The sequence below is a fragment of the Delphinapterus leucas genome, chromosome 20 (assembly GCF_059928025.1).
Source record: "Delphinapterus leucas isolate spDelLeu-1000000601 "Yukka" chromosome 20, BTC_Dleu_Yukka2, whole genome shotgun sequence".
NCBI lineage: Eukaryota > Metazoa > Chordata > Mammalia > Artiodactyla > Monodontidae > Delphinapterus > Delphinapterus leucas.
Window position 1 is genome coordinate 2,860,761 of NC_143148.1, and position 18,554 is coordinate 2,879,314.

At 45.5% G+C, this 18,554-nt stretch overlaps 1 protein-coding gene across 1 annotated transcript in view; it reads left to right on the forward strand.

Moving 5' to 3' along the window:
- Positions 1 to 1,826: 1,826 nt before the first annotated feature.
- Positions 1,827 to 18,554, forward strand: part of SMIM17 (small integral membrane protein 17) — a 36,051-nt gene continuing 19,323 nt past the window's right edge. Inside the window, 3 exon segments of the mRNA XM_089902028.1 lie at positions 1,827 to 2,403; positions 13,865 to 14,089; positions 16,522 to 16,598. Coding sequence (XP_089758154.1) covers positions 13,978 to 14,089; positions 16,522 to 16,598 — 189 coding nt within the window. The 5' untranslated portion in view covers positions 1,827 to 2,403; positions 13,865 to 13,977.

The window sequence follows — 18,554 nt, forward strand, 5'->3', positions numbered from 1 at the left end:
AGAGCCGCAGTTAGCAAAGACCGCTGTATGCATATCTGGAGGAAGGGTAGCCTCCTCTCACCCAAGGTTCACTGGAACCTTGCTCAGAAGACAGGAAATATAGGCAGCACCCAAGAATCTGTCCTTAGAAAGTTGGCTAAGTAGCTTAGGATTCGTCTGGGTAAGAAATGGTGAGGAAGACTTGAATATACTGATATGGAAGGAGCTCTGGTTACAGTATTAAATGAGAAAACAAATGAACAATTGACCACAGTGTATCTTGTGTATTCTTATTTATGTTTTTAAAAAGTATATATATACATTATATACATAGTGCATATATATACTGTACATATATAACTATGTAACTATATATAAAGTATATATACTTATGTCTATATAACTATATAACTATACAGCCTTATATATATATAGAGAGAGAGACAGAGAGAGAAGTATCGATAGAAGAAACGCTACTACTTCTGTACAGGTTGTTAATCTATTGAGATGCTTCTCTGAAAGTTGGTAAATTGCTGCTGACTGAAGGCCTCTGACCCTGCTGCCTTGTCCTGTCCTACGTATCACCCAAAGTGTGCCAGATGTTGGTGATTAAAATTCTCAGACTGACTCCTACTTCTTTACAGGCTGCTAATTTATTGAAACACCTCAGTGAGACAGGGCAGAGTGTACTTACTGTACCTCACCTGAAACTGGGACCCGCCTGTTGCCCTTCAAAAAGTAATGATGAAATCCTACAAGCCTATGGGACAGTATAGAGAATAAGACAACTTACCTCCCATGTATTTTTTTTATTGACATATTTACAGCGTTTTGTTAGCTTCTGCTGTACGGCAAAGTGATTCAGATATACATATGTATGCATTCTTTTTATGTTCTTTTCCATTATGGTGTATCCCAGGATATTGAATATCGTTCCCTGTGCTCTACAGGAGGACCTTGTTGTCTATCCATTCTCTGTATAATAGTTTGCATCTGCGGATCCCAAACCCCCACTCCATCCCTCCCCCATTACCTCCCATGCATCTGCCACTCAGAACTATTTGATTTTTCTTAAGTATGTGGGTACATGACTTTGATTTCAGAAAGAAGTTTTTTTTTTAAGTAATTTAATATTTTATTTATTCATTTATTTTTGGCTATATTGGGTCTTAGTTGCTGTGTGTCAGCTTTTCTCTAGTTGCAGCGAGCAGGGGCTACTCTTCGTTGTGGTGCACGGGCTTCTCATTGCATTGGCTTCTCTTGTGGAGCATGGGCTCTAGACGCACGGGCTTCAGTAGTTGTGGCACGCGGTCTCAGTAGTATTGGCTCGCGGGCTCAGTAGTTGTGGTTCATGGGCTCTAGAGTGCAGGCTCGGTAGTTGTGGTGCACGGGCTTATTAGTTGCTCTGCGACAAGTGGGATCTTCCCGGACCAGGGCTCGAACCCATGTCCCCTGCATTGGCAGGCGGATTCTTAACAACTGTACCACCAGGGAAGTCCCATAAAGAAGTTTTAAATCACTGTACACCTCATGTCAAAATTGTATCCCAATTCTTTATTCATTTTATCCTAATGTTTTAAAAACATACATATTTTTCCACCTTATGCCTTTATTATTTATTTAAGAGCTTATTTGATACAACACTCAAAAGGGACAGAGAATATAAGACAATAAACAACGTTCTCCTAATCTTCCAACACCGGATTCTCTTCTGGTAACCACAATTATCAGTTTCTTTAGAAACCTTCAAGAGATACTGTACACACACATGCACACACACAGCCCTCATCTTATCCTATCAGGCCCAACAAACCAGGGAATCAAAAGGTAGGACTGTCTTTCCCATCGCTGGTGGTCTGGATCTTTGGGAGGATGATGTGGGTTTCCATGGCAATCAATTGTCTCCCAGGGATGGAAAGAAAAACAGGTTGGCTGCCCAAGGATGGATCCAGGATCCTCTCTGGGAGGAGAGGACTCTTGTGGAGAACTGACCGCCATCCCCCAGCCCCCTCCCTGGGGAATTTACAAACCCTATTTTGGGGTGAGGCTGGGAAGGGGAGGGCTGTCTCTTGTGGTGTTGAAAAGCCTTCTGAAGTAGGCTGTCTGTGGGGTGGAGTAGGTTTTAGAGCCTGTGAGTTTCAGGTCTGAATCACAACTCTGCTACTTACTGGCTGTATAAGCCAGGTGATCTGGTTTAATAGGGATCAGAAGGGTGACTGCTGTGTGCTAGACAGTGGGAATTAGGGTGGGCAAGACCATTCATAGTTCACCTCTCAGAGAGGAACTTACCTTCTCCAAATCTCTCTTTTAAACTTATTATTTTATTTTTCTTTCTTGACAGTCAACAAGTACAAACATTTTCTCTGTCAAAGATCAAGATTTCCTGCTGATCTCACTTCAGCAACCCCAGTCTCTGCTCTAGAGGTGAGTGACTGCTGTGGATTTGGGGTGCACTGGGAGTGTGCTTTTACTTTTCATTTACATACATCTCTGTGCCTACAGAAAGAAATGGAATTTGTGTGTGCATATCTGCAAATACATTGATACTGGCCTGACTTTTCTTATCTTGGCTAATATTACCCATCCCATAATAACAATGTCAAATGCATATCAGCCTCTTACTATGATATACGCACTGTTGTTATTGACTAAGTTGTCATAATTAAATCGATATGTCATATTTCATTGATGTTAAGGTGCACTTTTACTTTTTTATTGCTAACATCTGTGACATTGAAATACAATGGTCAATGTTTGGATTTTAGGATTTTTAACTTCTTATTTGGTAAGCAGTACACGTGGAAGCAAAACTGTCACATTCACGGCATGCCATAGTCCGGGAAGAAAAATTAATTTACACCCTGAGATTAACCAAATATAGCAGGGTCATCCTATTTAGTCCTGATCCCCCCAAAACAAAAAACTTCCTGTAAACCTGGAATTTAAGCATAATCAACTTTATCCGTGAGTTTTGCCATGCTGAAATTTGAGGGTCTGTCATGAACTTTCTGACTGTGATAATCGTTTAACAAAATTAGTGGTTTTTGGGGGGAAATTCACTGGAAGTTCAGCGACTCGAGTCCTTCAGTGAAATGACTCAGTGCTTTCACTCCCGGGGGCCTGGATCCAATTCCTGGTTGGGAAACTAAGATTCCGCAAGATGTGCAGTGTGGCAAAAAAAAAAAAAAAAATTAGTGGGTTTTCATCATGAACAAACAAATGTAACCTTGATAAACTCGGTAATGTCTTGTGAGCTTTTTCTTTTAAATACGTTTTGTGTTTTAAATTTGGCAAGCCTTTACATACACATCTGTGCATCCACAGAAAATATCTGACATTGTTTTACGTGTTGTTGGTTTTTTCATATAAGGGATGTCAGACTCCATCTGTGGCTTTGCAACGTGCTTTTTTCCCATACAATGATGTGTCTTTGAGACCTTTCCATATCAGTCCACAAAGATCTATTTTGTTCTGTAAAATGAGAATAATAACATCACCCTATGGATAGTATCTTGTTGAGGACACGATAAGCTATCAATAAATGTTACTTGACTTATAAAGATTCTGTCTTTAGAATGTGAACCCCATCAGTCAGACCACAGAAAAGCTCTGTGGGCACGTATTTCTCTAAGCAGACGTGGGAACTCTCTGTTATTTTATATTTCACCCTAGACACCCCAAGTGACTGGATGCTTTAAGTTTTTTGGCAACTAAGTGAGTTTTTCTCACATCAGTCATTTTACTTTTTGCCTGCAGAGTAAACTGAAGAATCTTCAGTAGTCGTGAAACAAGAAGGTCTTTGGCAACAGATTGCCCTGGGTTAAATCATGGCTGTGTGGTTTACAGTTGAATTTGGGTCTCTCTCAAGGCGTCTGAGGCTTCCAAATGATTACTGTTTGGAAATAGCCTAAGTGTCTGCTAGTTGGGGGAAGGGCCACGGTAAATAGATGCAACCACACAATGTGATTAATTTTCCCTGAAATTGTTAAAAGGGATAAAGTAAGTTCTTATCCTTGTGGGGTGATCCTTACTGACCAGATTCCACGCTTGGTGGCACACAACCCTGCCTTCTGGGCCACCACTGACGGACTGGAGGAGGGAACATCACTTCTCCTGGCCATGACGTGGTCCCATGGCAGAGTCTTTCTCAGTAGGGATTCCATGACCTTGGAGGACTCAACCGGGCAAATCTTGGGCTGCATCCAGCCAACTGATGTGCTTAGTTCAGTTCACTCATTTTCTTTTTAATTTAGTGAGTTACCAACTTAAGATATTGGGATATCTTGTGTTTACAAACATCACCTTTCATTCATTTAACCCTTCGAAAAATTCATAGACCATCTAGAAGAAGTGTCCTAGATGCTGGAGGCTTGGGGATGAAATAGAAACAGATAGTCCCTACCATCATGGAGCCTAAATTCTAGAAGTTGAGACAGACAGTAGGCAAGAAAAATATATAATGTAATGAGCTACAGCTTCTTTAGAGAATTTGAAATATCAAAACCCACTGGGCTGACAATGCCATGAGAGGACAGAAAAGTATGTAAGAGCCAGATTTCAGTGCCTCTACCTGATCAACGAGCTCAAATCAAAGCCGCAAACCTTCCTCCCCCTTGAAGAGGTGTGGAAATCATCCACTTAGTAAAAGGGGAAATGCCTCAGGCCTCCTGGGTGTCCCCTGCAAAATCCATCACATAGTGGGTGCTTTGTGAATGTCTGTCTCTTCATAGTGGTGGGAAAAGCTGTGGCTTCCCTGGTGACCAGATCTTTGGGAATGACAAACGTGTTCATTCATTCATTCATTCATTCATTCATCAATCCAAGAATGGTTGGATTTTACCCCAGGGACTCATTTTTTAAGATCTTACACAATTCAAAACCTACATAATTCAAGACTAATCCTAACAAATGATGGCCGGCATGTTTATTCACCAGCTAAGATGATACGAAAATAACAAACACAGTTTACACAATTGATCATATTCGCAAGTGTGGATTTTTGAGGAATATTTTTTTAGTTTTTTTCTAAATTAAAAAAAAAATATATATATATATAATTTGGTTGCGCTGTATCGTAGTTGCAGCAGGCAGGCTCCTTAGTTGCAGCATGCGAACTCTTAGTTGCGGCATGCATGTGGGATCTAGTTTCCCCAGGGATCGAACCCGGGGCCCCCTGCATTGGGGGTATGGAGTCTTAACCACTGCACCATCAGGGAAGTCCCAAGGCATTTTTAAATCACAAGGCTTCTTGTCATTTCAAAAAGTGCCACCCAAAGCTCATGATTTCAAATGTTTGAAATTCAGGTTGGCATGAAATATAGCAGTGATGTATTTATATAAATCTACAATAATATCCCTCTTGTAGCCCCCACGTCACAACATAGAAACGAAGGGCTCGTCACTCCCCATCTCATTTCCCTGCCTCCCCCAATCCAACGTAACCAACAGCCTGAGTTCTGGCACATCTTTCGCTTGTTTTCCTATATTCAGAGATGTTTTGGAAACTTCGTGTTAATAGTAAGATGTAGCCAGGTCCTGCAGTCCTAAGAGCCAAAGCTGCCTCTTAAAAATGACTGCAGATTTTTTCCCCCTCATTTGCTTTCATTCTAGAGCGCTTTGTTTCCAGGCAACAGCGGGGCCTTTCCCAGGAGGGTGGGTACTTTGAAAAAGTGACAGAGAGAGATGGAGGGAAGGAGGGAGGGAGGAAGAGAGAGGGAGAGAGAGTCTCCAGCTCTTGTTCCTAGAGGTTTAGTACCACGGACAGCTCAGGAGCGGCCGGTTCAGCACCACGGACAGATCCGCCTGAAGGGTTTCAGAACCGCGGACAGTACCGGGAGCCTACTTTTGTCACTGCCCCTGCTAGATGCCTGTGCTCTTTGAGCAGTTTTCTGAGCCCACTCCTAACCCTCACCCCCAGAGTCTTCGAATCCTGATATCTGAGTAATTCAGGCTCTCCTGGTGCTGACCTCAGAAACTCGGGTATCGAACACTTAACATGCCCCAAAGGGAATTTTGGATTTTCTCCACACACACACAAACGTGACCCTACTTAATGCACTGCAGGACACTCAGCTGGTCAGGTTCATAGCCCCAAAGTCATCCTTGATTCCTCCCTTTCACTTTTCCCATTCCGACCATCTGTGAGGGCTCTCAGCTCCACCTCCAAAGAATTCCCTGAATCTGTCCACTGCTTTCCACACACACTGCCACCACCAAATGCAATTGTTTCTCACCTGGTGTACAACAACCTCCTAACTGATCCTCTGTACCTATAGCCCCTTCTGTATCATTCCTTACATAATAGTTTCAGTGATGCCTTGAAAATCTAAATCAGATTATATCACACTTTTCCTCTACCCTTCCATCGCTTCCCAACACACCTACAATAACATTCAAAGATGTTACTGTGGGGCTTCCCTGGTGGTGCAGTGGTTGAGAGTCCGCCTGCTGATGCAGGGGACACAGGTTCGTGCCCCGGTCCGGGAAGATCCCACATGCCGCGGAGCGGCTGGGCCCGTGAGCCATGGCCGCTGAGCCTGCGCGTCCGAAGCCTGTGCTCCGCAACGGGAGAGGCCACAACAGTGAGAGGCCCGCGTACCGCAAAAAAAAAAAAAAAAAAAAAAAGATGTTACTGTGGGGGACTTCCCTTGTGGTCCAGTGGTTAAGACTCCACGCTTCCACTGCAGGGGCAACGGGTTCAGTCCCTGGCTGGGGAACTAAGATCTCACGTGCCATACGGCACGGCCAAAGAAAAAAAGATTTTACTGTGGCTTTCAAGACCCTGGATGCCTCTCTGACCCTATCCCCCATCACTGCCTCCTTTGCCTGACTGCTCTGGCCACACTGGCCTCCTTGTTGTCCCTCTGGACCTTTGCACATGCTGTTCTCCCTGCCACAGATTCTTGCATAACTGGCTCCTTTCCACCTTTCAGGATTTAGCTCAAAATGCCACCTCTTCAAAAAGACCACCTCCCATCGAAAGTGGCCTCACCATACGTCATGTACCTCATAGAACTAGCACAAACTATATTTTATTTTATATTTTTGGGTTTATTTGTCCATTGTCTGTTTTCATGACTAGCAGGTAAACGTCATCAAGTCATATATCTTGATTGTCCTAGTCACCCAAGACAGCATCTGCCACGTAACAGCTGTTTCATAAGTCTTTGTTGAATGAATAAATTGTCAGCTACTCGTGGAGCCCCAAAGAGATGTCAACAGCACTCAACTTCTGGTAGAACGGTGGTCATCTTTGCTGGCCCAAGGTTTGAGAGCTGTGTTGCCAATCCCCAAGATGACCCCCAAGCTTGGTGATTCACTAGGAGAACTCACTGAACTCATCACGGCTGTGGTTTATTCCAGTGAAAGGATACAAAGCACAATCAGCAAAGGGACAAGGCTCATGGAAATAATACATCTTTACCCTTTACCACAGCCTCACGATAATCAGGGTTTACTTCTCCACGCCCTGGCTTGCCATGAGGCTACAGCAAGAGGAAAATGTGTTATGCTACAGCAGGAAGATGAAAAACGTGGGCCGTAATTCAATTTACCACACCAAGCAGCAGCTTCTAGCTATGATTTATTAATCCTGATTTTATTTCCTTTTTTTTTTTTGTAATGGCACATGAAACTGGCTTTCGGTTTATAAGGCTGCTCTAAAGTTTCCTTTGTAAAGGTCCTTTTGAAAGGGTTTTACAAAACGAGATCATTTACAATAAAAATGCTAGATAAATGACTATTTACTTATATTCAGATGTTATGTGGAAATGGAAACAGTCATAAGGTGGTATCCATTAATGCAGAGACATGGCAAACGTTGATAAAGAGATATATGAATGACGGAAGTTTGAGAAAAATGAGAGTAAGACATAGAATGAGATTCTAGACACTGTCTCCTCACTGCCTTCTTCTCTTTTGGGAAGAAAACTTCACCCAAGAAGTCATTCAGCAGCCTTCCCCAGCTCCCCAGGGCCTTGAGGGAGCTCCTCAAACTTGAGTCTCTTTTAAGAACAACCTTTAATTATCTGAACTATCAGGACCACTTGTGGAATTTTCCCCGTGTTGAGAACCTGGTGCTTAGTAATAATGATAACATGATGACATTTCTTGAGCAGTCAATATATGTGAAGCATGTGTATTACTCACTTGATGTTCACCATAGCCTGTGAGGTAGGAACTTCATTGTCCCCATTTTACAGATAAGGAAACTGAGACCGAGTTAATTCACTTCCCAAAGTTGCACAGCTGGTTTGTGGTAGATCTGGGTCAGGAGGCCGAGCTCTCAACCCCCTGAAGGCTCCCCGACCTGGTCTCCTGCACTAAATGACTGGTTATTATAAGAAGTAGTGAGGGGTTGGGAATTCCATGATGGTCCAGTGGTTAGGACTTGGCTCTCTCACTGCCACGTGTTTGACCCCTGGTCTGGGAACTAAAATCCTGTAAGCCACTCAGTGCGGCAAACAAAACAACAAGGAAATAGTGAGGGGTGAATTAAGAGTCTTACTCTAAAATCTATCTCTCCCCTCTTCATACTGACCTATCATTGGAATGCCTGGAAACCCACCTCCTAAACAGCTAAACAAAGGAAGTTTCCCCTCCCAATTATGTGACATAGATGGATACTCGTAAGAAAACCAATCTCAATTCTTTCAGTCTTGTCATGTATCCTCTGGACAAATCATTTAATTCCTTTACACCTAGTTCCCTTCTCTGGAAAAAAACAAAACAAAACAAAACAAAAAAACCGAGGCTGATAACACCTACCACTTGGGGCTGCTGGGATTAATAAGATAATTTACATACGATGCATTTGCTCATCCTATCTGTTGGATAAATTAGTTATTTGGGCTGTTTTTCTGAGTAACCAGGATTATTCAGTTGTCTCTCCATTGGGAAAAGGAAGTTAAATACCTCACGTCATTCAAAAAAATTTCAGAAGGTTCAAGCAACTACACATCTAAAACAATACTGTAAAGTATGAGATCTTACAGGAAAGTGTGTTTATGAGAGTAAGGTGAGGAAAAGCATTTAAAAATTGATTTCTTGGACTTTATCAAAATCCAAGACTTCAGGCACAGTGTAAGCAAAGTGAGGAGAAAAGGGACGGGCCAGGAGAAAATATCTGCCACAGGCAGAGTAACAGGCAAAGGGTCAATATCCAGAATAAAGAATTCCTGTAAATCAATAAGTAAAAGCTAAAAAAAAGAAACAAATAGAATAATGCAGGGAGGGTACAAATGGCCAATTCACAGAAGGGAAGATAAATCTGGCCAACAAACATGTACATTTCCTCCATCTCCCTAGGAAATGAAATAAGACTCTAAAGGGAGACTATTTTCCCCCCATCTATGGCTTTGTCAAAAGTTTAAAATTTGGGGGCTTCTTTGGTGGCACAGTGGTTAAGCGGATGCCTGCTAATGCAGAGGACACGGGTTTGAGCCTTGGTCCAGGAAGATCCCACATGCCGTGGAGCAGCTAAGCCCGTGCGCCACAACTACTGAGCCCACGTGACTAGAGCCCGTGCTCTGCAACAAGAGAAGCCACGACAATGAGAAGCCCACACACCGCAATGAAGCCCCCGCTTGCCACAACTAGAGAAAGCCCGTGCGTAGCAACGAAGACCCAACATAGCCAAAAAAAAAGTTTAAAATTTTTTTTTTTTTTTTTTTTTTTTTACGGTACGCGGGCCTCTCACTGCTGTGGCCTCTCCTGTTGCGGAGCAGAGGCTCCGGGCGCACAGGCTCAGCGGCCATGGCTCACGGGCCCAGCCACTCCGCGGCACGTGGGATCTTCCCGGACCGGGGCACGAACCCGTGTCCCCTGCATCGGCAGGCGGGCTCCCAACCACTGCGCCACCAGGGAAGCCCCAAAAGTTTAAAATTTTGATGTAGCCTCCAGGAGAGGCGGTGGTCATTGCATTGTAAAGATGAATAAACAGTAATAATACAGGTAATAGCTATCAAGCAGTGTATATGCGTTACTTACTTTTTACCTTCAAAGCAGTACTGGTTGCTCTGTTTAATCCTCTCTGCTCAGTTGTCTTTCTCCTCCAGGAGATTGTGACCTTGCTCAACTGATCCTCAGATTCTCCATGCTCAGCACAGGCCTGGCACAAAGTTCCGGCTGAGAAATAGTTTGAAAAAAGTCATTTCCATTCGAGCACTTTATGGGTGGCAAATATTCACGGGGTCTCCCGGGGTGGTGATGTGTCAGCTCAGCTTTGAAGTATGGACAGGATGTCTAGAAGCCCACACGAAGGGCAAGGACGAGCCAGGAAGAGGAAAAAACCTTTTCGTTCCTTCATTCATTAGGTACTCACTGTGTATGAAAGCTCACAACGACTCTGGGAGGAAGTTGCTGTTATCATCGCCACCCTCGTTTTATTTTACTTTTTAATAAATTTATGTATTTATTTATTTAATTTTGTCTGCGTTGGGTCTTTGTTGCCATGCGCGGGCTTCAGTAGTTGTGGCACACGGGCTCAGTAGTTGTGGTGCACGGGCTTAGTTGCTCCGCGGCATGTGGGATCTTCCCGGCCAGGGCTCGAACCCGTGTCCGCTGCATTTGGCAGGCGGATTCTTAACCACTGCGCCACCAGGGAAGTCCCACCCTCATTTTATTTTATGTTCTTTCTTTCTTTCTTTCTTTTGGCCACACCGCTGAGCTTGTCGAATCTCAGTTCCCCAACCAGGGATCGAACATGTGCCCCCTTCAGTGAAAGCACAGAGTCCTAACCACTGGACCGCCAGGGAATTCCCAGCACCCTCATTTTACAGCTGAGCACACTGAAGCTCAGAGAGGTTAAAGTGACCTGTCAAAGTCACACAGCTAATGCATGTCAGAGCGGAAATTCACGCCGTGCACTCGCACCCACACCTTGCTCTTAACCACTCTGCTGTGATGGCTGCAATTAGCATCTTATTAACACCAGCCCTTCTTTCCCCACCTTCGAGATTACTCTCTCATTCTAGCACCCCAACTAGGACTTACCCCTCTTTTTCCTTTAAATTACCTCCCTTCTTTTCTAGCAATAATGTCCTTGAGGACCCTCTGCTAAGTGAAATAAATCGGTCACAAAAATACTGTGTGATTCTAGTTATACAAGGTGCCTACAGTTGGCAAATTCAAAGAGTCAGAAAGTAGTCTGGGGAGTTCTCTGGTAGTCCGGTGGTTAGAGCTCTGTGCTCTCCCTGCTGAGGGCCTGGGTACAATCCCTGGTTGGGGAACTAAGATCCCATAAGTATGGTAGTGGCCAGGGGTTGGGGGAGGAGGAGTCGGGGGGGATCCTGCGTTTAATGGGGACAGAGTGTGATACACAGAGTTCTAGAGATGGATGGTGGTGATGACTGCACAACAATGTGAACGTACACTTTAAAATGGTTAAGATGGTAAAATTTCTTGTTATATGTACTTTACTTTTTTTTTTTTTTGGCCGTGCAACATGTGGGATGTTAGTTCACTGACCAAGGATTGAACCCGTGCTCCCTGAAGTGGAAGTGCAGCGTCTTAACCACTGGGCCGCCAGGGAATTCCCTACTCATTTTTTTCTTTTTAAGATTTTTTGACATGGCCCACTTTTAAAGTCTTTATTGAATTTGTTACAATATTGCTTCTGTTTTATGTTTTGATTTTTTGGCCACAAGGCATGTGGGATCTTAGCTCCCCGACCAGGGATCAAACCCACAACCCCTGCATTGGAAGGCAAAGTCTTAACCACTGGACCACCAGGGAAGTCCCTACTCACTCAACTTTTTTTAAAAAAAAATTTAAAGGGTGCTGAAGAGGGGGAATTAGCTCCCTGGGATTCAGTGTTCTGTAGTCCTGGGTGTGTTAAACCTGCCTCCTGGGCTGACCTGATAATGGACGAGTGCAGGGACTGTGGTGGTGGAGGGTTAGAGACCAAGAAAGGAAGCTGGCCTCTGCCCCGCATGGGATGCCTTGAAAGCGTCTTGACCAGCAAAAGTCTTGTGGAGGATGAAGCTGGGGGGATAGACTGGAGATTGGGGTTAGGGGACAGGATCGGGGTGGGGGTTCAGCTGTGGAGTGGACCACAGGGGGCAGAAGCAGAGAAGGGACAGAGCAGGTGGGCTCAGGGATTGATCAATTGGATGTAAGGGTGAGGAAGGGGTCAAGTTGCCAATGAAGCCTGCAGAGACTGATGAGGAAGATGGTGGAGCGGGAGTCCCAGGGGACAGGGCGTGCTGGGGGGAGCGGACAGAGGTGTCTGGGGAATGTGTTTGAATTTGGGTTTCAGGGGCCTGTGAGCCAGCCCTCTCTGTAAGGAAGACCTACATGATGATTGGTGAGGAAGAAGAAAAGAAGATATTCTGCATATTTGTAATTTATATGTTAAGTTCTACTATGAAAAAGCTTCATATCTACTCATGGGTACAAGGACAGCACTGCCTGCCACTGTCTCTCCATTCTTGGGCTCAACAATCATCATTTGCATGTTTGCTCTGATCCCCTTTTGTCTCTTTATCTCTTTACAGAAGAATTTTAAAGCAAATCTCAGCCATCCCGTCAATACACCCCTGCATACTACAAAAACATCTCTAAAAAATAATAAGACGGACATTTTCTTAACTATTCATAAGGCCACTTCCACACTCAACAAAACCGTTGAGAAATCCTTGATATTATCAAACACCCAGTCCATAATCAAATTTCCTTGAGTGTCTAAAAAATAATTTTTTTCTTCACAGCAGGTTTCCTTGAGTCTGACCCCAAACATGGTCCCCACATACATTTGATTCTTGAGTCACTAACTTCCCTTTAAATCTAGAGTATGTGCTCTGTGGTTTTAAAATCTGATAAAATTTCTGTTTGCGTAAACCTAAGCAAGGAAGACCACACTTACAAAAGCTTTTTCATTCACACCAGGAGAACGTACTCCTTAAACAAAAAATACTATTCACGAGGACAGTCAGTGGGTTATATCATGCAACATGGGTAATACATACAGTGTCCTAGAACAAGAACATGAAACCAGCTTTAGAGTCTCAAGGTAAATGGTTATATGTCAAGTTATTTTAGTTCAGATAGCTTCCTGCAAACAGCCTCCTGAATTTCAAGTTGACAAGATATAGAATGAGAATATTAAAGAATATTTAATTTTTAAAAAATAAATTTATCTATTTATTTATTTTTTGGCTGCGTTGGGTCTTCATTACTGCATGCAGGCTTTCTCTGGTTGCAGCGAGTGGGGGCTACTCTTCGTTGCGGTGCGCGGGCTTCTCATTGCGGTGGCTTCTCGATGCAGAGCACAGGCTTTAGGCGCGCTGGCTTTGGTAGTTGTGGCACGCGGGCTCAGTAGTTGTGGCTTGCAGGCTCTAGAGCACAGGCTCAGTAGTTGTGGTACATGGGCTTAGTTTCTCTACGGCACGTGGGATCTTCCTGGACAAGGGCTCGAACTCGTATCCTCTGCATTGACAGGCGGATTCTTAACCACTGCACCACCAGGGAAGCCCTAAAGAATATTTAATTTTAAATTGGATTTTTTAACCCTTATTTGGCAAATCCTTCTCCTTCTCCTTCTTCTTCTTAATGACAGCAGAGGAGAAAGTCATGCTATAGGGGGCTGGAGGGAAGAGTAGGATCCTTCTCTCTGTAGCTACAGGGATTATGCGGGTAACTCTCTTTTCCTAAAAACTTCTAGCTCTATGCTTTGGGTTGTGGAATGTGTGTATGTGTGTGCGTGTGTGTGTGCGTGCTGTCATTTGGCATGCTGTCTCTCTCCCCCCACTAGAATGTAAGCCCCAAGAGGGAAAGGAGCTTTGCTTCTCTCACTGCTGTATCTCTCTGGCACCTAGGAATCATGCCTGACACAGGGCTGGCACTCTGTTACTATTTGTTGAGTGACTAAATGTCTGTCTGTCCTCAGGTTCTGAATCCTGTTCCCTGGGAAACCCAACAGAACCCTGGACTGGGGAGAGGAGAAGAAGCCTGCCTTTAAAGTTGAGCCTCCTGGAGAGATGCAGTCTCAGGCCTGAGAAGATGCAGGGGCTGCTGTCTCAGGAGGACAGGGCCTGGGAGAAGCATGCTTCCCTCACCAAGGACTGCGTGGCTGTGGAGGTTGGGGCCTCTGGCTGTGACAGTGACAAGAAAGGTGAGGGGCAGTGGTTCTGTGGAGGGGGGGAGGTCATGGAAGAGCCTAGGGAAAGACACAACTTCATTCCTTTGCTCCTTTCAACACAGTTTTATGGAGCCTTGTGTCAGTCAGCTTTTGCTGTGTAACAAGTCAGCCCCAAACTGAGTGGCTTAAAGCAACAGTCATTTAGCTGCTAACAATTCTGTGGGTTGGCAATGTATGTGGCCTAAGGGGACAGTTCTGTTGCCCTTGCCTGTGTCGGCTCCCGCAGTGCAGCTGCAGTGAGCTGAAGGGCAGCTTGTTCATCTAAGATGGCTTTACTGGTGTGTCTAGCTGGTTTGATGGTGCTGACATAAAGCCATGTGCCTCCAGCAGGCTAGCCCAGGCTTATTCTCACGGGGGTGGTTGCAGAGTTCTTGGGACCAGCAAGCAAGGGAAAACCCCAGGTCACAAGCACTTTTTTAGCCTCCACTGGCAACCCAGCTCTTCACCGGCCATTGGTCGAAATAAGCCATATGGTCAAGCTCAGAATCAGTGGGGCAGAGTGGGGAGGGCAGCCCAAGGATGTGGACACAGGGAGCAGTGAACAAGCTGGAGGCCACTGGGGGCAAAAATCTATCACAAGCACCTACTATGTGCCAGGCGTTAGGGTCTTGCTGTGAACAAGATGGATTTGTAGAGCTCCAATTCTTTTTTTATTTTAATATTTATTTATTTATTTCTGGCTGCATTGGGTCCTAGTTGCATCATGCGCGATCTTTCATTGTGGCGTGCAGGTTCTCCTGTGGCATGCGGGCTTCTCTCTAGTTGTGGCATGGGGGCTCAGTAGTTGCGGCACATGGGCTTAGTTGCCCTGCGGCATGTGGGATCTTAGTTCCCTGACCGGAGATCGAACCTGCGTCCCCTGCATTGGAAGGTGGATTCTTAACCACTGGACCACCAGAGAAGTCCCAAGCTCCAATTCTAGAGGAGAAAACAGGCACTAAAGAAAGAAGTTACAAAATAAAGAGAAAGGTCATGTCTGACGAGACCTATGGAGACAGTAAAACAGGATGATTGGTGGGGTGTGACAGTGTGATTGGGGAAGGTGGGAGAAGCACAAGAAGGATCAGTTGTTCCAAGGATGGGGGAACAGCTTCAAGGGCAGCCAGAGCTGCACGTGCAAGGACCCCACATTGGCAGCAAGTTTGCTGTGTTCAAGGAGACCACGGGGAACAGAGCAGGGAGATGGGAGGGAAAAATGATAGAGATCATCTGGGACCAGTGATGGGGCATCTTGTCGACCTTGGCAAGGAGTTTGCGTGTTACTTGAGTATTGGGAGAGCACTGGAAAGTTTTGAAGAGGAGAAGACAGGATCTCATTTGTATTTCAAAAGATTCTTCTAAATCAGTAGTTCTCAACTGGGGACAATGTTACACCCCACTGTCCTCCCCAGGCAACATAAGAGACCTTGAATTATCAGAACTGGGGAAATGCTGCTGCCATCTAGTGGGTGGAGGCCAGCAATGCTGCTTAGTGTCCTACGGTGCACAGAACAGACCCCCCCACCACAGGGATTTCGCAGCCTGAAATGCCAGCAGCGCCCAGGTTGAGAAACTCTGCGTCCAGCTGCGTGTGAGAATGAACCGTAGGATTAGGAGGTCAAGAGTAGAAGCTGGGAGGCCAGTTGGGAGATTCCTACAACTGTCCAGGAGTGGACAGGGGAGGAACAAAGAGATATCAAGGGTGACCCCTGGGATTTTGGCCCAAACATCTGGCGAAGAGTGGTGCCATTTGCTGAGATGGGGACACCTGAAAGGCACCCCCACAGGAGAATGGGGGCTGGACCTTCTACTAGGAAAGGTCCTTCCTTCCACAGGAGATGAGCAGATCTGGGACAGAAGTTGTGGGAAATAGAAATGTCAGTTCTGGCAGTGAGGAGGAGGTTTGGGGCTCCCGGCAAGACCTGGGTGCAGAAAGAGTGGAAAATGGCCGTCTCTGGTCCAACCCCCAGTTCTATCCAGTTGAGGAATGAGAAGGATGTTGAGGTTCGAATATGGGGAGATTTCTTCACCAGAGGCTGGAACCTGGGGAAGCCTTGTTCCTCCTGGTTTAACTCTATGGCTTTTTCTTCTGCTTTCTCACTCAGTTTTTGCCAGAGGCCTGTAGAGAAGGAACTATTGTACCCATTTGACAGGTGAGGGAATAGAGGCTTAGGTAGTGGATCACATCAGGTGACTCGCTTTAAGTCTCCCAGGTAGTTACTGACAGAAATGGGATCAGAATTCAGGTCTCTCCTTCTCTCCACCCCACCTGAACCACATGGGCAGAGTGTGTGTGTGTGTGTGTGTGTGTGTGATTTAGGATATCAGCAGAGGAGAGTTGGCAGACAGGAAGAAAGCAGAACCCATCCAGCTGGCCTGGTCACTCACTCATGACTCCTTTCTCCTCCATCCCTCCCCTCACCCAGACCTACCTTCTCCCGAGACTGGGCATCCCCAGGAGTGGAGCTCGGTGGAGGAAGACGAAGAGTCAGAGGACTCCCAGGTAAGCTGGCGATTCCTTCCTCTTTTGATGATGCCCCACTCTGCAGATCTCAGTGGGTTGTCACACTCCCTTCCTCAGCTTGGGATTTCCCTGCCCCACAAAAGTCTGTTTGGGGATGTGAGCCCCAAGAGGTCTCCCATGGGAAACGGGACATATTCCATGGTAGTCAGACATGGAGTGGAGGGTCTCAGGTGGTGGGGGCAACTCCACTCATGTGTACCCTCCAACCCTTCACTCATAAATCCTTCATAAATTAACCATTCATTCATCCGTCCTCTCATTTATTCACCCAAGCATCCATCTGTCTACTCACCCATATACCCATCCATCCATCCATCCATCCATGTGAGGTCATCTGTCTATTGACTTATTCATCCATCCATCGACCCTCCCAACTATTCACCCTTCTACCTATCCATTCATCCATCTACCCACTGAACATCCACCATCCATTCATCTGTCCTCTGATTCATCCACCCAGCCTTTCTTTTACCTACTCATCCACACACCCATTCCATCCATCCATATATCCAGTTATCTATATACCCAATCATCTCCCCATTCATCCATATGCAACCACTCCATCCATTCAGCCCACCCACTCACCCCTCCATCGATCCACTCATCTATCTACCCACGCATTCATCTGTCTACTACCTGTTGGCTGTTGGAAGGATGTGGCTACTATTCATCCACCCATATGCCTACTCATCCATCCATCCATCCATCCATCCATCCATCCATCCATCCAACCACTAACTACCTACTGGGTTTTAATCCAAGTACTGCAAGTAAAACCAAAACGAGTTATCAAGCACATTCCTCTCACTGAAATACCTAGTGTTTTCTGTGGGGGGCATAAGACATCAACATGTGAAATAATAACAGTGGTTCTTTTATTTACGTATTTATCTTATACATTAGGAAAAAACCACATAACCACTCTTGGCAACACATGAGGGTCCCATCTGCCAATCGTATATCAGAAATCCAACTTGGACTGGCTCAAGCCAGGAAAAGGTTTATTGACACAAGGTGGGGGGAGGCAAGCTGAACAACCAACCATGATAGTGTAGAAATAAGTGCTGGCTGCACGTGAGATAGCTCAATGGAAGAAGAAAGTAACTCTGTGGGCCAGGAGGTTTATCCTTGAATACCCAAGAGACACCATACCTGAGATTTTAGGGATGAGTCATTTCCCAGGCAGAGCAGGGGAGGAAACAGCATGTGCAAAGACGGAGGCATGATGTAATAAGGCACATTTGGGGAAACACTGGAGTTAGGGGCATAGCAGGGACTGGGATGAGTGGGATCATTCATTCAGTCCATAACTATTTGTTGCGCACCTACTATGTGCCAGGCAGTGTTCAAGGCAATGAGGGTGCAACAGTGAATGGGAGAGCGATGGCTTCTCTTTTCATGGGTTCACAGTCACCGAGGTAGACAGACAATCGGCAAAATGAGTAGCTAACCTATACTTCATGCTGGATGGTAATAAGTGCTATGGAGAAAAATTAAGCAGAGTTATGGGCGTACGAGGTGAGGGTAAAGGTTGCTATTTTAAGAAGATTGTCAAGGAAGTACCCCTGAGAGGGAGCTATTGGAGTACAGACCTGAAGGAGGTGGGGAGTGAGACTGGCAGATATATCTGGTGGGGAGAGGTTCTGGGCAGAGAGGGTACAGCAAGGGCAAAGGCCCTGAGGTAGGAGTGCGCCTGGAATGCGTGAGGAACAGCGGGGCTGGGGGCTGTTGGTTGGCTGGAGAAGAGTGGAAAGGAATAGTAGGATATGAGGTCATGGTGGTGATGGGGGTGTATGATGTAGGGTATTGTCAACCATGCTAAAATATTGGCTTTCACTCTGAGTTGGGTGGATACTGTAAGGCAGAGAAGGTTCCAGCTAATGTTTCACAGGACCCTCTCGCTGCTGAGTTCCACGCCAAGGAGGTTGGGTGTAT